Genomic DNA, 20,917 nt, shown 5'->3' with positions numbered 1-20,917 from the left:
AATGGAGGGTGAAAGTCATTGTTAGCAATGCTAGTGGAAGTCATTGTTAGCGATGCTAGTGGAAGTCATTGTTAGCGATGTTAGTGGAAGTCATTGTTAGCGATGCTAGTGGAAGTCATTGTTAGCGATGTTAGTGAAAGTCAATGTTAGCGATGCTAGTGGAAGTCATTGTTAGCGATGTTAGTGAAAGTCAATGTGAGCAATGCTAGTGAAAGTCATTGTTAGCAATGCTAAGCTAGTGGAAGTCATTGTTAGCGATGCTAAGCTAGTGGAAGTCATTGTTAGCGATGCTAGTGAAAGTCATTGTTAGCGATGTTAGTGAAAGTCAATGTGAGCAATGCTAGTGAAAGTCATTGTTAGCGATGTTAGTGGAAGTCAATGTGAGCAATGCTAGTGGAAGTCATTGTTAGCGATTCTAGTGAAAGTCATTGTTAGCGATGTTAGTGAAAGTCAATGTGAGCAATGCTAGTGAAAGTCATTGTTAGCGATGTTAGTGAAAGTCAATGTGAGCAATGCTAGTGAAAGTCATTGTTAGCGATGCTAGTGAAAGTCAATGTGAGCAATGCTAGTGAAAGTCATTGTTAGCGATGCTAGTGCAAGTCAATGTTAGCAATGCTAGTGAAAGTCATTGTTAGCAATTCTAGTGCAAGTCAATGTTAGCAATTCTAGTGCAAGTCAATGTTAGCAATGCTAGTGAAAGTCAATGTTAGCAATGCTAGTGAAAGTCATTGTTAGCGATGCTAGTGAAAGTCATTGTTAGCAATGCTAGTGAAAGTCAATGTTAGCAATTCTAGTGAAAGCCATTGTTAGCAATGCTAGTGAAAGTCAATGTTAGCAATGCTAGTGAAAGTCAATGTTAGCAATTCTGGTGAAAGCCATTGTTAGCAATGCTAGTGAAAGTCAATGTTAGCAATGCTAGTGAAAGTCAATGTTAGCAATGCTAGTGAAAGTCAATGTTAGCGATGCTAGTGAAAGTCAATGTGAGCAATGCTAGTGAAAGTCAATGTGAGCAATGCAAGTGAAAGTCATTAGATAGATAGATAGATAGATCTTTATTTGTCATTGTTGGTACAACGAAATTTGTTAGGAACATCACCACTGGCATACAACATAAGATATAACATGTGCAAAATAATAATGTCAATAATAGTAGTAATATAGTAATAAAGTATCAATGTCCCAATGTAGCAATGCTAGTGAAAGTCATTGTTAGCAATTCTGGTGAAAGCCAATGTTAGCAATGCTAGTGAAAGTCATTGTTAGCGATGCTAGTGAAAGTCAATGTTAGCGATGCTAGTGAAAGTCAATGTTAGCAATTCTGGTGAAAGCCATTGTTAGCAATGCTAGTGAAAGTCAATGTTAGCAATGCTAGTGAAAGTCAATGTTAGCAATGCTAGTGAAAGTCAATGTTAGCGATGCTAGTGAAAGTCAATGTGAGCAATGCTAGTGAAAGTCAATGTGAGCAATGCAAGTGAGTCATTGTTAGCAATGCTAGTGAAAGTCATTGTTAGCAATTCTGGTGAAAGCCAATGTTAGCAATGCTAGTGAAAGTCATTGTTAGCGATGCTAGTGAAAGTCAATGTTAGCGATGCTAGTGAAAGTCAATGTTAGCCATGCTAGTGAAAGTCAATGTTAGCCATGCTAGTGAGTCAATGGGGACCCTTGGCATGTCTAAGCAGTCGTTTTATATAGTTAATAGTTATAAGTATGTTGTTGTCAAATCGCCCCCATTGACTTCCACTAGCATTGCTAAGAAATGCTAACAAGTTCCAATATCTCAAAACCCCAAAACACTGGTGTGCCGGTGCTTTAGGCATGGACTGAAAGAAATAACTCCCAGACAGTCAGACAGGCTTCTCAAACAAAGTGAGCTCTTCATTCAAAAGGTGGAAAGAAACTGAGTCCAGTCCTACACACCGAGAGCAGTCTCTCAGGCTCCACCTATCCATCATGCCGTCTCCAACTCCCTCAAACTATAATTCTCCCCCCCCCCCCCCTCCCAATAAAAGCTAACAAGCGGGAAATGCCTGAATCAAACAACTTGTGTGTTTATGTCTTCCTGTTATAATTACAGAATCCAAGTGCCCTTACATAAGGAAATAAGTGGCCTGGGTTGGCTCTTTCGTTGTTTTGTAACATTACACACAAACACACACAGGTTGTTTTGGTGGTGAGTCTGGTACAAATAGAACCACGGAGAACCCTGGGAAACAGTGTTTATTGTGCTATTTGTGTTTCTTTGTGGGGAACAAAGAGAAGCCGGAGTCGAGACGTTTAATTGTTCCAGAACAAACGAACTAACGAGCGGGAAGAATGCTGCACTCATTTTGTGTACAGATGAAAACAAAATATCCTAATAAAAGTCAAGCAACTTCCTTACTTTACCCTGTGTGTGTGTGTGTGTGTGTGTGTGTGTGTGTGTGTGGTGTGTGTGTTTTGTGTGTGTGTGTGTGTGTGTGTGTGTGTGTGTGTGTGTGTGTGTGTGTGTGTGTGTGTGTGTGTGTGTGTGTGTGTGGTGTGTGTGTTTTGTGTGTGCCTGCATGTATGTGTGAGGGGGAAGGTTTCTGCCTGGCAGGCAGCATAACAACCTGATAAGTGACCTTTCCCTGGATAAGTGCCACACACACGCACACACACACAATAAGCCATCTTTCTTAGAAAGGAAGTGGTAATCAGTGAAGAACTACATGGGGACAGTCTTGGAGTGACCCACTTACAGAGCGCGGGGGGGGGGGGGGTCATACATAAGTGTGAGGTTGGGGATGTGTGTGAGCAGTAATCACAACAGCCCTACACACACACACACACACACACGCACACACACACACACCACACACACACACTCACGCATGCATGCACACACCAGTATTTCCCCCCCAAGCCCTATCCATTATGTCACAAGTAGCTGACTTATGTAAACGCCCTCGTTCACAGTTTAAGCTCGCGGATCATTTGGAGGTCGTGGCACACATTAATGGAAACACCAAAACACACAAACGGAGTTTCTATCTCTTCTATTGAGCTTGTGTAGCAATACCAGGCATATCACGTTCCTAATGCATGCAGAGAGGCTGGGATCAATTCACTTTCCAATTCAAATCAATTCAGGAACTGGACTTTCAAATTCAAATAGTGAAAAAGATAAAAGGGTGCTCCTATCCTCAACGAATAGGCGTTGGTTGCTGTTGTTGAAATCTCAAGTCAATCTCAACCCTGTCGTGCGGACGTCTCATTTACTCGGGCGACTTCAGTCATCTCTTCTCAGGACAACAAGAAACTCTGTGAATAAATACAATAGAAGAGGACAAGGAGAGAAATGTTGTAAACGCTGCCTTTGATCACTCAGACCGCACGGCGAGGTAAACACGCATGCTGCCAATAACGACTACACCACAGTGGGAACATAACACAATGGGTCACATTTGGACAGATTAAAAGGATTCATGGCATCCAGTGGACAGCAGCAGCAACAACAACAACAACAACAACAACAACAACAACAACAACAACAACAACAACAACATGCGTCCGGAGCGCTGGCCACTGAGACGAGCGGCCTGGAGGATGAAACGCATGGTTTAGACACCAGGGGTATAAAATATAGACGGTGGGCCGAAGGTTGCTAGAGGCTTCCGTTAATGAAATGATTGATCTGGTTTTAGAGAGTTTATGTTATTGTAATATGAACTACATAATATACTATAATAACACATTTCCGTTTGTTGGCAACGGTTTTTGAGTCATATCTTTATGAAAATTAATGTGTTGATAAGATAAAAACGACCTACGTTTGTGAAAAGGGGCGTTGCTGCGGAACCAATCAAAACGCGTTACAACGCCAGGTGACTTGATTTCTCCCAATGACATTCCTCAAGCTCCGGAAACTAGGAAGTAAAATTGCGACTCGTCTGTTGACAACACTGGATTTAGCTCTGCATCGGTAAGCTCTCAATTCATATACATTACTATTGAAATGCATTTTTACTTAACTTTACAGCATTATTCAAACGTGATAGGAAGTTATTCAAACGTGATAGGAAGTTATGAGTCATCAGCAGTTTATATGCAGTCCGTTTTGACTTCCGATTACACATTGGAAAATGTTGTAGCCAGCTCAAGCCTCACATAGACTAACGTTACGTTAGCATTTTAACTTTCTCAGATAGCAATCTAACATTTACGTTAGTGTAAATCAAACAACTCTAACCCAATACTAATAATAGTAACTTGTTTCACATTCTTGCTGTGTGTTACACTATGGTATAGCGGTCTGTGTTGTTGCCTGTGACGTTGTCACAACCGTTACATATGTACAAAATATACTGTCTCATAAATATACTCTTCCAATATATAAATATACATATAAATATATTGTTTTAGATGCTGTTGTCACTATGAATTACAAATGGGGGGCCCTGATGTAAACAAGACAAACGTCTTTCTCTGGTCTGCATCCCCTTAACAATAGTTTGATATTGGATGGTCCCTGTGCTGTTGTTTACTGTCTATCTGTATGTCATGTATGTAATATGTTATGATGAATTGAAAATGGGGGACCCTGATGTAAACAAGATGAAAGTCTTTCTCTGGTCTGCATCCCCTTAAACATTGTGTGTATTGAGCTGTACTGTACCCATTCTGCAATCTGTTAATATGATGAATAACGTTATCTATTGTAGTAACAATGTTCCAAAATGTATTGATTGTTTTTCTGTTTCCCCAGATGCTCAACCCTGGACCACACAACAGATATATTCTAGGCCTAATCTAACCCTAGCCTGAGGGTTATATAGTAATCATGCAAGCTCAAAGATTGAGCTCTTGAGGTGACTGGCCCTGCTCTATATCAAGAACCATTATCAGAGTGGCAACTGCAGGACCTGTATTTCCCAAAACAATGAATATCATGATTGAATGAGAGGCCATGGTAAACAGCACAGTGAATAAACAATGTGCAGTCCCCTTATATATATATATTGTTCTGGATAGAAGTGGGGCCAGGCTAATCTGCAAGAGCTCAACTTTTGAACAAGGATGGTCATCCTCTCACATAAGCTGTCCGGGGACGACTCACACAGCTCTCTACTCTCTGGGCCCTGGACTGGACACCCCTCCACTGTACTAGTTACACATTACACACATACAAATGACAATAACACTATGTAACAACCATCAAATGCACTCACAGCACACACATCCACACGCACACACTCACTTTAAACAAACAACTCACTGCAGCACCACCCACATGTTGACAGTTTTACTTTGCAGTTGAAAAAAGGTAATAAATCGAAATATATCGCAATACTCAGCATATCGCAATATATTTACGGTAGTATCGCAATAGTATCGTATCGTGACTCAAGTATGGTGATAGTATCGTATCGTGAGGCCTCCGGTGATTCCCACCCCTAGTATATAGTAAACAATGACATAATATCACCTCTTTACAAAAGGCACTTTTTACATCAATACTGAAAGAAAGCAAACAGGCCTATTGCTCTTCTGCAGTTGCGCCCCTACAGCGGGTGAGAAGTCACAGAAGTCTTAGTCACGTATTGTTCAACGGCGTCACGTGAGGGGAGAAAGATTCACTGCTTAAACAAATCCACATTTTGTTTACAACCACTGAATTGAAGACCATTTTGGAGTAAAATCAATGTGAACAAGAAGCAGACCGAGAACAAATGGGATTAAGGAGACATCGTAGCTTAGTTGGCTCTGGGGCAAGAAAGCCTTTAAATGTGAACAGGAACCAGACACACGACTGTTAACTGACGGGTAATGAACTAGTAGTGATGGATATTGGACAAAATAAATCGTAATACACACGCGTGCGCTCCACGACACTGGAAAAAAAGGTTTTTGTACCTCATTGTCTGCATTTTGTACCTCATGCTCTGCATTGTACTTCGGTTGTACTTTAGTTTGTATATTGTATAGTGTTATTCCTCTTTTACTTACTTTTTTTTTACTGTATGAAGCACATTCTCAGGGGCTCATACAGAACCAAGCATTTCACTGTAATGGATGTACTTTATACGTGACAAATGAAAGCAAACTTGAACTGTCGAGCACGTCGCTCCTTAAAAAAGGGACCTCCATGACTTAGTCCGTTTGGAGTGTTGGAGCTTCTACCAAAGTCCGTAAGGAAGCACTAAAACACAACTTGGGTGTTGAAAGCACCCCACCGGCTGTGAGCCATGAGGCTTACAAGCGATAATGCAGTCGCGCCGCAAGAGTAATAAAAAAATAAAGTGCTACCGCGAACGCGGTCTGCCGAACCTCTGGGAGCAGACACACGACGACGCCGCGGCGGTGAGCGACGGCAGAGGCTGGCGTGGCGTTACGGCAAAGAGGAGGCTTAGGTGAGAGTGGAATGGGTTCACATCAGAATGGGAAAAACTAGATTCCCTTCGCCCCCCTTGCCCGCCCACCCTCCTCCCAAGGAGCAGCCCTCCTTCTCCTTCTCCATCTGCTCAATGTTCTTTTTCTTCAGCACTGACACGGAACCCATACTGTCTGATTCATTGCTGCTGCTGGTGGTGGTGGTGGTGAGCTGTGTGTGTGCGTGTGCGTGTGTGTGTGTGTGTGTGTGTGTGTGCGTGCGCGCGCGTGTGTGTAACTTGTACCATGGTATAAAGTAAATACCACGGAGTAGCCAGGGAGAAAGACTCCTCTGTTTCAGCCGGCCTGTATCACATAGGATATATGTTACTCACTTTATTAGCCGGAATATATTGAAATTCCCCAGGCGAGCGGCTGCGTTAGCCTTGGTCTGACAGTTCAAACGCCTGTTTGCTTTCCTGATGTGGAGTCCAATTGGGTTAACTCTATTCTGACAGGGTACAGATGCAGTTAGTACCAAGTGGCCACGAGAGAAACGAATGAATGACTTCTATTGCTCACTGTAATGGGCCTGCTTTGTTGTCGTTGTCGGGTTATTTTGGGTAGCTGTGCGTGTGTGTGTGTGTGTGTGTGTGTGTGTGTGTGTGTGTGTGTGTGTGTGTGTGTGTGTGTGTGTGTGTGTGTGTGTGTGTGTGTGTGTGTGTGTCTGCTCGGCATGCAAGTGCACAGTGTGTATGTATGTGCATAAGTCTCTACAGTGCACCTCTTGTCTTTTTGCACATGAGCTCTCAACATGCTTGGCCCCAAACGTTAATTAATCTCGCATTATATTATCAGGCAGTTCTTTGCGCCATCTCTGTGTGTTACGGAAATACACCGGAGACCATGCAGTGAAAGGGAATTACAGAAACCCCCCCCCCCCCCCACACACACATACAGAAAAATAAGTTAAAATAGAGAGATAGACACAGAGAGAGGGGGGGGGGAGAGAGCACGAGAGAGAGAGAGAGAAACACACAGTACTCCTTCCTGCCCAGTAACCACCATCATTCAGACTGATCCAATGGCATCTCCTCAGTTTGGCCCCATCTCATCTACTCACGCTCCACTATGAGACCTTCTGCTACTGCCGATACTGTACTAATGCTGCCATGCCAGGTCCTCATTATTAATAACGCTCTACATGATGAATGAATCCGACGGCCGCAGAGGCATGGTTGAGGCCGAATCCCTTCTTTGAACTCCTGTCACTTACACATTTATTATGTCTATATAATGTAATAATGTAATATACATATCAAAGGAAGACTATAAGACTATAGGAGATGAAAATAGACTGCATTGATGTGATCATTAACCAACGTTAATTCTGTGTTGGGGGCTGGACGTGACCTATATAGGCTACTGTATGACCACCGAGTGAACAAATCAATTGGCCCACGTCGCCTTGGCTGTCTCAGGGCGGCAAGAGCAGCTACAGAGGCCAAGACACCCAAGAGTACATCTTTAGTACAAGAGTACATCTTTAACAATACTGTGCGAGTCCTGATGTGGTGGTTCTGAGAATCCGGCCAATACGGATGCAATCACATAAAATCTATCGACTTTCAAGGGGCTTCCGGTGGCATGGAGTGAAGACGCACATTCACACCTGCTCCCCTAGCTTTTAAATTTTTTTATTTTGAATGCCCTCACTGGTCTTCTTTTAACTAATGTTTCCACATTTTAATACTTTTTATGACAAGACATGGCAAACAAACAACTAAGCTATTCGTCCACAATAGCCGACAAGATACACCTTCAAACGCTGACTACACCGGAAGCTACTCTAAGTGGCTCTAGCCTAGCGGCTATCAAAATGGTCCTCGCTGAGCTTCTCGAGACGCACTTTGAAACCTACCGCAAAGCAGTATCAGCCGAGATAAGAGCAGCCATAGAGACCTTGGACAAAAGGTAGAAATGCTCCACACAAAAACCATAGACAATACCAATGAGATTATCTCACTCACGGGGAGGCTAGCCGGCAAGAACAACACTTGCGGCATCTTGAGTTGGACCAAGCTATCAGACTAGCCGAGCTAGCTAAGATCCAAGCTAGGCTCTCCTAAGTAAAGTCTCGCGAAAGATGGAATAACATAAGAATTACCGGTCTACCGGAGGACATTGAAGGACCACAACCATCACGCTTTTTTCCTGAGATGCTGCAAGAAGTCCTGGGTAAAGAGTTGCTGACTAACCCCCCTAAATGTGATAGGGCACACCTCACTCTCATGTCTAAACCAGCAAAAGGACAGAGGCCGAGAACTATAATTATCCGGATCCATACATTTCAGCTAAAGGAGCTGATCATCTGTGAGGCCCGGGCTAGAAAGGGCAAGCTGTTGTACAAAGGCCATCACATCGCTTTTTATGAAGACTACCCACCGGAGATCGTGGCTCAACGCAGAGAATACAAGGAGGCCATGTCTGAGCTATGGCAACTGGGCTACAGGCCGACTCTACTCTTCCCAGCCAAGCTAACTATCGTAACCAAACAGGGGACCAGAAGGAAACTCAGGTCGGTCGCCGAAACAGAGCCTCAGAGGGCTTCCTGAGGGAGGCACGGGGGAACCCAGAATCTACCGAAGATGCTTGCCAACAACGTGGTTGTCAGACATATACAGTTAGGCCCAGCTAAGTTGGCCACGCTCATGAGACTCATTTTTGTGGTACTAAGCTAAGTCAGCCAATTAAACTATGCTAGGTTAAGCTAAGCCAGTCAATTAAGCTAAGTCAGATATGTTCCTTTATTAACTCATTCAGCGCCAGCCATTATCCCCATCCTTGTAGTCAATGGGCCACGCTTTAAAAGATAGGCATTTTTACTGTGCGTCACGATGTTTGCAGAGCTATATCTATATTATAGCTATGGAGACAATACTATGGCTCATTTGACAGTCACTATCTCTCGTCCAACATGTAAAAAAAATAGTCAATTTGTTCATGTATACGTTTGCGTGTTATCCCGTGGTGAATTTCAGAGTGATCCGGGCTAATTCCTGGAAGCTGAGTTATGGAGCGCTATGTGCATTTTGCGAAAGTCGTTTGCGTTTCTCGCCTGGACACGATATTATGTTTCATCATGAAGGCATCAAAGGGGGGGGGTCGTTTTGTGATGCTCTGATCATCAGCAACGGCATACGTTTTGAATACTACATACGTTGATCGTTGCGATCAATGTGAAATCATTGTAGGATAAAAGTATGATTGATTCATGTAGTCCTTACCTTTGATAGGAGGTATTGCAAAAAGAATATTCCAATTGTCTGATTGCGATTTCCAGTATTGATGTCCATCGGGTCCCTGACATGAAATGGGACAAACTATGTATGAAGTGTGCTGGACGCATTCCAAGGGGCTCGAATGAAGCCTTTCACTTGCCCGGGTACCATTTCTCCACCCGGACCATATATAATGTAACACACAGGTTTCAAAGGGTAGGCGATACTGCCACAGGATTCGTCCGGAATTGTAATCTCGGCGTCTCAGAATGAGTCTCAATGATACACCGAGGTCCGTGAGACTGTATAGAATAAAAAAATCAAATAAAAGAAAAAATTATGAAAACGATCGAAAACCCGACTATACTCGGGTTTTGGCGCTCAACGCATGGCAAGATAACCCGACTATAGTCATGGTTGGCCGTGAATGAGTTAAGCTAACAAGTTATAACAGACTGGCTACATTGGCTAACAAGTTTATGTTAAGTTGGCCCAAGACAACTATATTCATTCATTAAGTTAACAAATTACGATGGTTCATAATTGATGGATAACAGACACTATACTGAAGCTAAGCTAGGTCAATTGGGTCCCTTCTAAATGTACCACATGCGTGAGGCTAGCAAACTGTACTGCACTAAGCTAGTTATGCTATGTTCGTTCCAGGTTCGTCTTTTAAGCTAGCGGGTTATAGTGGGCTGAGCTATTGAGCTCGCTAGCCATTGTAGCTTGCATATCATAATCACTAGGCTAACAGGTTCTAAGTTGATTAATTTTAGACAACCCTCAGGTAGATAACAATTATTGCTTTGCCAGGCAGAGTTTCGACAGCGTTCCGCTGACGATATGCAACACATAACGAATTACTATATTAATACAGAATTTGAATGAGTAGTTCGATTATGTCTTATGGTGTATATGTAGAGATCTCAGATCGCAGGATCCCCTATGGCGGTTTTACCCCGGTCATTTTGATTTAACTTAGAATCCGTTGACTAGGATTAACAACAGCGACAAGGAATGTTTTATTTTTATATATATGTAATGTAACGGATGGGTATCGAAATTTAAGGTGACGATTTCACAACAGTTACATATAAAAATATTGAAATGTGGACTGCGGCGGCCGAGTTGGTCAAAAGCTCCATGTAGCGGCGGAGTGGGGGTAGGGTGTTGGTCCCGGGGAATCCGGCAGTCTTGGGGGGGGATGTCTGTCTAATTTGTGTTTGTGGTGTGATTTGTTTTCATTTTTATTTGGTATATTTGTAGTATTGTCGTTACTGTTGGTGTTTATACTGCGTTGTTTGCTGTTGTTGTTAAAAGTTCAAAATAAAAATAAAAACTTGATCAAAAAAAGAGATGGAAACAACACGACAAACTTACAATAAATAATTGGGCTTTAACATTCTTAGATGTAATTTATTTGGAGATCTCCACAGCTCGGCTAATTGGAGTTAAAGAATCTAACATCAATTTGTGGGCATTGGCAGCTGAGAGAGTGAGGTCAATGATCTAGCAGCAGAGCAAGGTCGGGATGGTTGGTCCTGAGGGGTCCTGGGGTGGGGGGGTGGGGGGGGGGTGGGAGTGGGGGAAGAAATGTCTTTTAGAATGTCTTTAGCAATATAATTTTTTTTTTATAATTTAACTTTTTATTATTTCTATTACATTTTTTATATGGGGTTGGGTGTTTTGGGCCCTTGATGTTGTGTGTTTGGTGGTCGTGCTCTCGGGCTGGTGGGGGCCTCTGGTTCGGGGGGTCGGAGTGTTAAAGAGGCAGGATGCTCTGATTCGCTGGGACGCCGGATTCGGGGTCCTCATGGGGTGGGGACCGTGGCTGTCGGGACTGGGGCAGATGGGGGCTCGGGATGTTTCACTTTATAGTATGTAATAATATCCATCGTCTGGGCGGGTGCGGCTTGATGGGGAGGAGTATCGGGGGGGGGGGAGGCCATCATATTATTATTGTTACTGTATTGTGTCTTGTTTCATGTGGAAAAAAGAGGAAAATAAAAACAGATTTTACCACAAAAAAGAAAAAGAGTACATCTTTAGTACAAGAGCACATATACTATTTAAAGAGTACATTTAAGGTTTCAAATGTACTCATGGTGTCAAATGCACACTGTGACTTCTGTGTGGTGTATTATTGGCAGCCGGGCTCTGCATGTCAACACACTACATGGATGTTTCCCTTTGACTGAGGCTCTTATTTGAAGCCAGATGTGGAGAAGACATATTTTCAAAAAAATAAATCAACCATAATGGCAAATACAAAGCAACACCGTAATGGTGCAAAGGATTGTGCTAATTTCCCCCCACACGCACGCGCACACACACACACACACACACACACACAATGACAGATTAACACGTAGTGCTCTAGATCTTTTCAGAGCGCTACAGTTGGAGAGTCATCAGATTTACTGTTTAACCCTTTCAGGTGTTCCATCTTTTTGAAAACGGTTTCTCAGAACGGAATGGAACGCTAGAACTCTGTAGGTTCCAATGGCCACTATCCATTGTTACGTCAGCATTAGAAAGTTCAGTTCTCACAATTAGTTCACCACTATATTATACAGTATATACAAAATAAAAGGTGTAAATCTGCCGTAAGGGAAGGAAATTGACAAAGCCCACCCCTACACAGCCCACCTCATCCCCTAGCCAGGACACACAGTGAGTTTCAATCTGGCCATGGTGGTGCAATAGGGAGAGGAGGAGAGAGAAAGAGAGAGGGAGATAGAGAGATAAATAGAGGGGAGGATAGGATAAAGAAAGAGATTGATTGAGATTGAGATTGCTAGAGAGGAAGGGAGACGGCTCCCTGGTTGCGTTGACTCTGGCCACTCGAGGTACTGAGTAAAGCAGCCCTAGCGAGCACCGTGTGTCCTGCCAAGGGAGGGGTCAGGGAATGGACAGGCAGGCCTCCTGGATGACCCGGCGCTGCAGATGTGAAAACCGCCACCGTCTGCCCCTTTAAGGTCAGAGCTGGAGGGACGACGGAAGAGAAAAGTCTTGGTTATCAAGAGACTCGTCCCTGCCTTGCACTCAGCGAAAAGAAAGAGAGAGAGAGACAGATGGGGGAAGATGGATCACGTGCAATATTCCAAGCGAGAGGGAGGAAGCATGGATTTGGCAGATAGCTTGGCTCCTCGTACCGTTACGTCTGCCATGTTGTCACCGAGAGGAGGATGCTGGGCGGTCCTCTTCGTTGATTGAGCCGGGTACTTTTCCATCACTAAGGCTCTTTATTAAAGCTCCTGGGGCTTAAATGTATGTGGCACATGGGTTCCCCCCAGAGGGGCGGGTCACGGGACTGTGTCTTAGGTCCGTGTGGGGGTCGGCAGGGGCGGGGGTTCGATCCTACCATGACAAAAGGGACACAAGGACAAAGGCCCTCAAGTCCAGACAAAAAAGCAAACAGACTGTGAAATATGTTATTACACCCTTTGTCCATGAGAGCCACATACAGTAGCTGATTCTGTACAGCGGTGATTAGGGGGAGCCGCGAGGTCGATAAGTAATGCTCGTCCTTTGTCTGCTAGTGGCAGAACGCACGGGGGTTAATGGTGCTCTTGGAGACTAAAGTTAGATCATGCCACGAGGCCGTTGGAGTTCGCCGTCTGGCCGCCATTAGGCCTAACAAAATTAATAGTTGGTTTCAGGTTGCCGACCGACCCTGCCGATTTAGGTGCGACCCAATATATTTTATGAGTTTTTAAAAAAAATTATAAAAAAAAAAAATCATTTTTTTTTTTTTTTTTTTTTTATAAGAATAAAGTTTCATAGAAATCTTAGTCAAACATTTAGTATTATGGATATTAAACATGCTGGCAGAGTACATGCATCCATGTTGTTGTGAACATTTTAATTAAATAAAGAAATTCCCTATCCATAGTCGCCGTGGGAAAGAATAAAATAAAAAAATTAAATTAAATAAATTCCCTACCTACCCATGGCCAAACTGACAACCAACCTGAAACCAACTATTAATTTTGTTAGGCCTTACGCACATATAACTCCGAGAGGTGGAACCTGTTCGATGGATCCTCAGAGCTCCCGCTGGAACTACTATCGCTTCCTAGGAAGATTAAGTAGTGGCAACTACATGGACTGGATGCTCACATATTAATATCCAACTTTATTTTGTGTGTGTGTTGTGTGTAGTGGTGGTGATTAATCACTCTTGAGTTGACCATGTATCCAAATCTCAGGAGGCTTCCTGTAAACAATTTAAAAATAAAACACCAATCAAAAGCTGTTCACTGAGTTACAGTACGTTCGCCCCCCTCCTCCACTCTGGACGATCTGAAACAATAGACTAGAGGTCTCCTCCCCTTCCTCCATCAGACGAGACCAAGACCCGAGATAACGCCGCCGAGATTCAGCCCCAGCACAGCCTGAGCCTTCAGGCCTGACCTAGGATCAATAATCCCCTTTTACAGTCGCATTCATGATGGACAGACAGACATACTATACCGATTCTAGATCAGCACATCCACTGAAGACATTTGATAAATGGCAGCCCTTAGCAGGTTGGCGGATGCCAGAAGAACGCTATACGCAGATAAAGAATAATATGCAGTACAGGAATTCGACCATCAACAATTCATAAATTATTGATGGGAAATATTATGTTCAAACCACTGGACAGGCTATTCTTTTTTTGAGCAATTGTGAAGGTCATTCATTGTCTGTGATCCGATTACTCCCTATTGTGTAATCCTTTGATAAAACATTATTTAAGACTTATTTAAATCACAATATTGACCTGGTGTGGCTTTTATTTATTAGAGCATAATCATGTGCTGTAGAATTAAACAAGAGTTAAAAAAAGAAAAAACTAATTTCACAAATTGTGCCCGTACCCTCCCTCAGGACCCTCGGGAGTCCTACGTTGGTTCCCTTTGGCACCATATGAAAGCAATTTCAGAGCCGGAGACAATCTCAGTGCTTACTTTCATTGTGGTCTTTAAAAGGAAACAGCATATTCCAGTCATTTCATGTATCCAGAGAGGAGTTTGAACTTCTTTTTGATGCTCGAGAGGGAGGTGCTGTCATTAATTCTTGACTGACACCCCTGAGCACACCGCCAAGGCTGTTTTGACTATCGCCAGACAGACACAACTGATACTCAGACACTAATCATTATCCTGAAGCAATTATCAAGAGACAGTCTGGTGAATGTGATATTTCCCACAACACAGGGGGAATTTAAGCTCCACACCGGCGCTGATAATCTCTGCGAATCTCTAATCAAAAGCTAAATCTAGAGAGACTCATCGAGAAAGAAAATGTTTTTAAGAAACGGATTAAGCAACGAAAGAGTTTCCGTTCTTAAACAGGTTTAAGTTGAGAGGGAACTCCCTGTTCTCTTTGCTCTACTGGTTGGGGGCTGGCAGGGGAAAACTGCTGAGTGCAAAAAAAAAAAGATCTCCAGGACAGTCCAAGTTGGCTGAGCCAGAGCTGAACTCAAATGACCCACATTCTCTTATTACCCAACGAGAGTGAGATGGAAAACATATTATCTGACCGGGGATTGGAGTGCTACTCGTGTAAAAGCCGAGAGAGGAAGGCAGGGTGGAGGTTGAGAAAGAGAGAGATAGTGAGAGAGAGAGTGAGAGAGTGAGAGTGAGAGTGAGAGAGAGAGAGAGGAGGGGGGGGGGGGGGGGGGGGTCTGGTCATGACAACTGCTTTCACTTCCATGTGGCACGGTTTCTTAGTGCCATTAATTCAACAGCTGTAATACCAACTAGCCAACAATAAGACCTGTTGAAAGCCTGTAACGGCAATGAAAACAGAATCACGGCAAGCTGGGAAATACAGGGGCGTGTTGACTAAAACGTGAACAAATTGTATACTCTACGTCTTGATACGTTTGAGTTTATCACAACATCAGGAGGAGTATTTACACAAAAAGGCTCAATGTACTGTAGTCATACTCTGGTAACAGGGAATGTTTTCTTGGAAGAGGCGATGACACACGGTAGACGGTTCAACAACAGCAGGAAATACCTCACACAGACACGGTCCCGTGCGCTCCTGTTACCGTACAGTATGTGCAGTCAGGAAAACACAACACTAACCTCATGAACGCACGCGTATCCTCATTTAACCTCAGAGCGTGTACGTACGCACACAATCACACACACGTACAGTACAGTGCACACACAAGCTACCACACCCAGCCACACGTCTGCAGTGGATTTAGCAACAAATCACTCAAGATGCATTGGGTTGTGTTTTCCTGGCAGATGAACCATGTCAGGCTGAGGCCAGACAGGAGGCCCCACCCCAGTTAAGATAATACTTCAATGTGCAGCACGTGTTACACATTTGATGATGCAAAGATTGAGAGAGAGAGAGAGAGACAGAGACAGAGAGAGGAGAGACAGAGAGAAAGAGAGCTAGAGAGACAGAGAGAGAGACACACAGAGAGAGAGAGAGAGAGAGAGAGAGAGAGAGAGAGAGAGAGAGAGAGAGAGAGAGAGAGAGAGAGAGAGACTCTGAGACACTTGGTAACCAAAATGTATCCTCTTTTATTCCTGACTACACTGGACAAAATGTCTTCTACGGTATGACTTCACTGTATCATTAGGGTGGATTGACACCATGGATGGAATTACTACTAGCCCGATAGCCCATGGCTACTCATTTCCACTAGCTTGTGAGTTAGACTAGTATATATAAAAAAAAGAAATCGCTACAGCCCCAAATTTTTAAATGGTTTACAGACGGCTGCCAAATCTAAGCGCACAAGGAAGTCTATTTCCTTTGTTTCCCTCCTATTCTGTAACATTTCAAACACATCAACTCTTAAAACATCCGGTCTCCGATGTGGTGGAATTCCGGAAACAGTACGCCACCATCAAAGAAGGAGAGAGGCAAACGTGTCTCCTGGCGATAGCACCCTGGAGAATCGGCGGGTATACACCTCTCTGATCTACGTGATCACAGGAGACTGAATCAAGGTCAGTCAGTGACTCTTCACCGGAGCTTTTCATCATGAAAGGCATGTCAACATTTTCCCAGCTGTGAAACAGCGAAGGAAAGGCAGAGAGCGTAAAAACCTATAGAACCCCCGCTTTAGCCGTTACCGTGGTCACTGTAACTGTGCATTGTCAGTGTCTCTCTCTGTATTGTGTGCAGATAATGCATGGTATAGGCTCGGAGGTCAAGGGGCGGGGCAGCAGCAGTATATGACCCACACAGCTGTGGTGCTCACTGGAACAGGGGGAGAGAATGACACGGTCCTCCTCGCCACCGGGACATTATGGAGAGGTGCTTATGAAGCATCCTCTCCACATAGAAAACACGCACAAGCACACCCTCTTTCCTTCTCTTTATAATCTGTCTCTCTACCACCTCTCTCTCTCTCTCTCTCTCTCCCACCCCTCTCTCTCTGAGCTCAGCTAGCTGAGTCTGTTGCTGGCCAGATCAGCTGGCAGGCTGTCTGGCGGGGGTGTGGTACATCACAACAAAGAGCTTAGAGAGTCAGTTGGAGAACTGCAGAACTTACCACCACCCCCCCCCCCCCCCTCTCTCTCTCTATCTATCCCTCTCCATCCTTCCTACAGGATAATACAACCCCTTTTTTGTATCCACTTTTTCTCCTTCTTTTTCTGTTTTTCTCCCATCCCAATTTAGTCGTGCCAATTCCCCCCTCCCCTGTCTTGATCGTTGCTCGCATGTGCCCCCCACTGGTCGGTCATAGGGAGGGTTGAAGAATCTATCGCATGTCCCCTCCGATACCATGCGGAGTCAGCCGGCCACTTCTTTTCACCTGCCAGCGCGGACTCTCATTGATGAGGTGTAACGTGTGGGAGGCTCACACACTACCCTCGACATCTCCCGTCCTTGCTGTGCAGGCGCCCTGACCGACCTGTAGGAGTTGCTGTTTACAACGACCAGATTACCACCCATCGACTCCCCTCCCGTTGACTCTGCCAATTGAGTCAGTATGACGGCCGGCCCAAGCCGGAGGCAACGCTGACAGCCGGATTCGATGCCGGATTCGATACCGGTGTCTCACGCGTTGGTGACGAGCGCTTAGACCGCTGTGCCACCCAGCCGCAACGTGAGAAACCGGAGCTCGTCTTTCACGAGGCTCTCGATCATCTGGCAGCGTGTTCTTGAAACACCCTCGCCTGCTCCAGTTGTTTCAACTCTGCCATCAGGTTGTTGCCCACATTACCATTAATGCTAATTAGGCTACTTGTTGAGGCACACAGTCAATGCACTAACAATGTTACACGTTGTCACCATGTAACCTGGTTTATCACACCTCTGCAGGTTTGGGAATTAGAGCAGATTGGCCGATGGGAGGGATCGCGGAAGCATCCTTACATTTTCTCCTTTGGTTTTGATTTAAGGTTTTACTAAGTAGGCTACGTTATACAGATATGATTATGTTACAAAAAAAGATAAAGCTGGGTTATTGTCACACCCAGCAGGCCACACGAGTCACCCAGCAGGCCACACGAGTCACCCAGCAGGCCACACGAGTCACCCAGCAGGCCACACGAGTCACCCAGCAGGCCACACGAGTCACCCAGCAGGCCACACGAGTCACCCACACGAGTCACCCAGCGGGCCACACGAGTCACCCAGCAGGCCACACAAGTCACCCAGCAGGCCACACGAGTCACCCAGCAGGCCACACGAGTCACCCAGCAGGCCACACGGAGTGACAAATCAATTCCACACCCTTTCAATTGGAGTAGGCTGGGTGACGGGATGAGAGCTACGTTTAGGTGACGTTATAAAAGCATAATGAAATCCACTTTCAACATTTATCTTATGCCCAACTTTCACAATTATTATTAATATCATATATATTAATATTATTAAATAATAATCATATTTCCCCCCCCCCCCCGATTTAAGTGGAACTGACCTGTGTGCGTCCTTAGGTGTGCTTTGAGATGGGACGATTTCCCATAAACTTTTTCACAACCTGAATAATGGCATTTGTGCTTCTTCTGGTGGGACTCTGGCTCGACGAGCCCCCCCCTGACCCGCGTCCCTCTCTGTGCGCGGCGGCGGTGCTCGGGGTTCGTGATGATGATAGAAGGTGTGGCGGCAGTGGTTCCATGATCTCCCGGGACTAGTGTCGGCGAGGCGCCGCACTCCTCCTTTATTGTTGCCGGCTCGGCATTATTATTATTATTATTGGTCGGCGGCTGCTGGTTAAAATCTGCAAGAATCCTGGCCACCACGAAGAGAGACGAGTTGTCCTTCATCATCACCACTGGCGAGTCTCCGTCTTCCCCGGGTCTCGGAGAGCAATGTGCAGGTGGTTCAGTCTTGATGAGCTCTCTGCTTTCTTTATTAGGGTGAACGATCGCCCGGCTCGACATTGACACAAGGCACTCAGCTGCGAAATGATCCATATCCTTTTCAAATGCGTCTGGGTGACATTCAGCAATAATACTAACAACTTGGCAACAAGGTTATCTCCGTCGACCCCCCGGTGCGGTGCTCTTCGTATTCAATTGGAAACTCCCATTAATGTTTTACCGGCTTCTCCGTATAATAACTGCCATTCTGACGGTGATGATTTCGTCAAAGTCAACACGCTAGACGCGTCTATCGCGTCTTCCTCCCGGGATTCGCTGAACGCTGAACGGGGTCGGCTGTGTGATGCTCTGCTAAATAAACTTTTTCTTCTTCTCCACATTGACGCGCCCCACCATCACAGCCTGCGCCTCATCTGTCTTGCGTGTATTGTGACAGGTCTGTCGGCCGGAGCTGATCCCATGCGGGGGGCGTGGCGGTAGGCGTGGCTGGGGGCTGTGGGCGTGGCGGGCTCGACACACGAGGGAGTGTCGTCACCGCAGCTGCTTGTCCATTGGACAGCGATGCGCAGAGCGCGAGTTCACTGCCCGCCTCAATAGAACCTGAAATGCAAAGTTGCGTTCGGTAGAGAGACGGGGGGACATACTCCTCCTAGAATTAGGACATACTGTACTGAGGGCCAAGAGAGCGTGCAGGAAGGGAACTCTAGTGTCTGGTCTAGGAACCCAACCACCTCCAATGTACAGCAGCCCCCCCCCTCTCACCCACCCAACCCCACCCACACACCTACCCAACCTCCTCCAATGTACAGTTTTTACGCCAAATGTATATACTCTCTTTTCTGGACTCTTTTTGTGTCACAAACAGTACTGTATTTGCAAATCTGGTATGTTATAAATGTTACTGTCTATCTGTATGTCATGTATGTCATATATATTACGATGAATTGAAAATGGGGGACCCTGATGTAAACAAGACGAAAGTCTTTCTCTGGTCTGCATCCCCTTAACAATTGTATGTATTGAGCTGTACTGTACTGTACCCATTCTGCAATCTGTTAATAAAGTTTTCAATCAATCAATCTCCTGATGAATTGAAAATGGGGGACCCTGATGTAAACAAGATGAAAGTCTTTCTCTGGTCTGCATCCCCTTAACAATTGTGTGTATTGAGCCGTACTGTATTGTACCCATTCTGCAATCTGTTAATAACGTTTTCAATCAATCAATCAATCAATCAATCAACCAGCAGCCCCCCTATATCATAAAAAGGCCTAAACAAAAACAAAAAAGATACCGTTTTCCAATGTCATCATGTCATCCACAGAATGTCAAGTCATGCCTTTTGCAGAGATATTAGAATGGTCAGACTTGCTTTCATTGCAACCAGTAGTTAGACATTGGTATATGGAATTAGATATTGCTGTGTTGTGTATGCCATGAAAATAGTACATAGGTTATGTTGCTAAAGAGTGCTAATGGGAACACCGCACACATAAGAATTCCAATGTTATTATTATTTCCATGGTTATAGTTCAGTTATTCGTGAACAATAGATACTCTCTCCCAAAGCCAGAAACCAATCACATGTAGTGTAGTGTCATCGGATAATAGAGTCTGGAGCTGATCCATAGACAATGAATGGGACACTCATTTTGTAGACCCATAGATTGTTTATTTTCTTGTTTATTATACCCAAACTAGCCTTATTCTATTAGTGTTCTCAGTTCTGATACAGAAAATTTACCCATTCTCCTGGGTGCTATCAGTGTCATATTTGCCATATTTCCCAATTCAGTTTCTGTGGAGCAGCTGTATACTTTGGACTTACACAGACGTATATACTTTATACAGACATTATACCTTGGACTGTCTTAGAACATAACATTTATGAATTCTTAAGGTGAGGCAATGTTCATTTGCTGGATTGGACATTTCTTTAGATATATTATTCCTCTACAACTACTATATTTTCATAAAACAATCAACAACAGCAACTATAAATATAACGTT

General features: G+C 44.4%; 1 protein-coding gene across 1 annotated transcript in view; it reads right to left on the bottom strand.

Annotated features, from left to right (window-relative positions):
* LOC311247403 (Krueppel-like factor 13) overlaps window positions 1–19,315 on the bottom strand; it is a 32,063-nt gene extending 12,748 nt beyond the window's left edge. Inside the window, exon 1 of the mRNA XM_084337800.1 lies at window positions 18,505–19,315. Coding sequence (XP_084193926.1) covers window positions 18,505–19,000 — 496 coding nt within the window. The 5' untranslated portion in view covers window positions 19,001–19,315. The remainder of the gene's footprint in view (window positions 1–18,504) is intronic.
* Between the last annotated feature and the right edge of the window lie 1,602 nt (window positions 19,316–20,917).

Source organism: Notolepis coatsorum (genome assembly GCF_963971535.1).
Source record: "Notolepis coatsorum genome assembly, chromosome: 20".
Classification (NCBI taxonomy): Eukaryota; Metazoa; Chordata; class Actinopteri; order Aulopiformes; family Paralepididae; genus Notolepis; species Notolepis coatsorum.
Note: the sequence above shows the minus strand (reverse complement) of the source record. Positions and strands in the feature narration are given on the sequence as shown.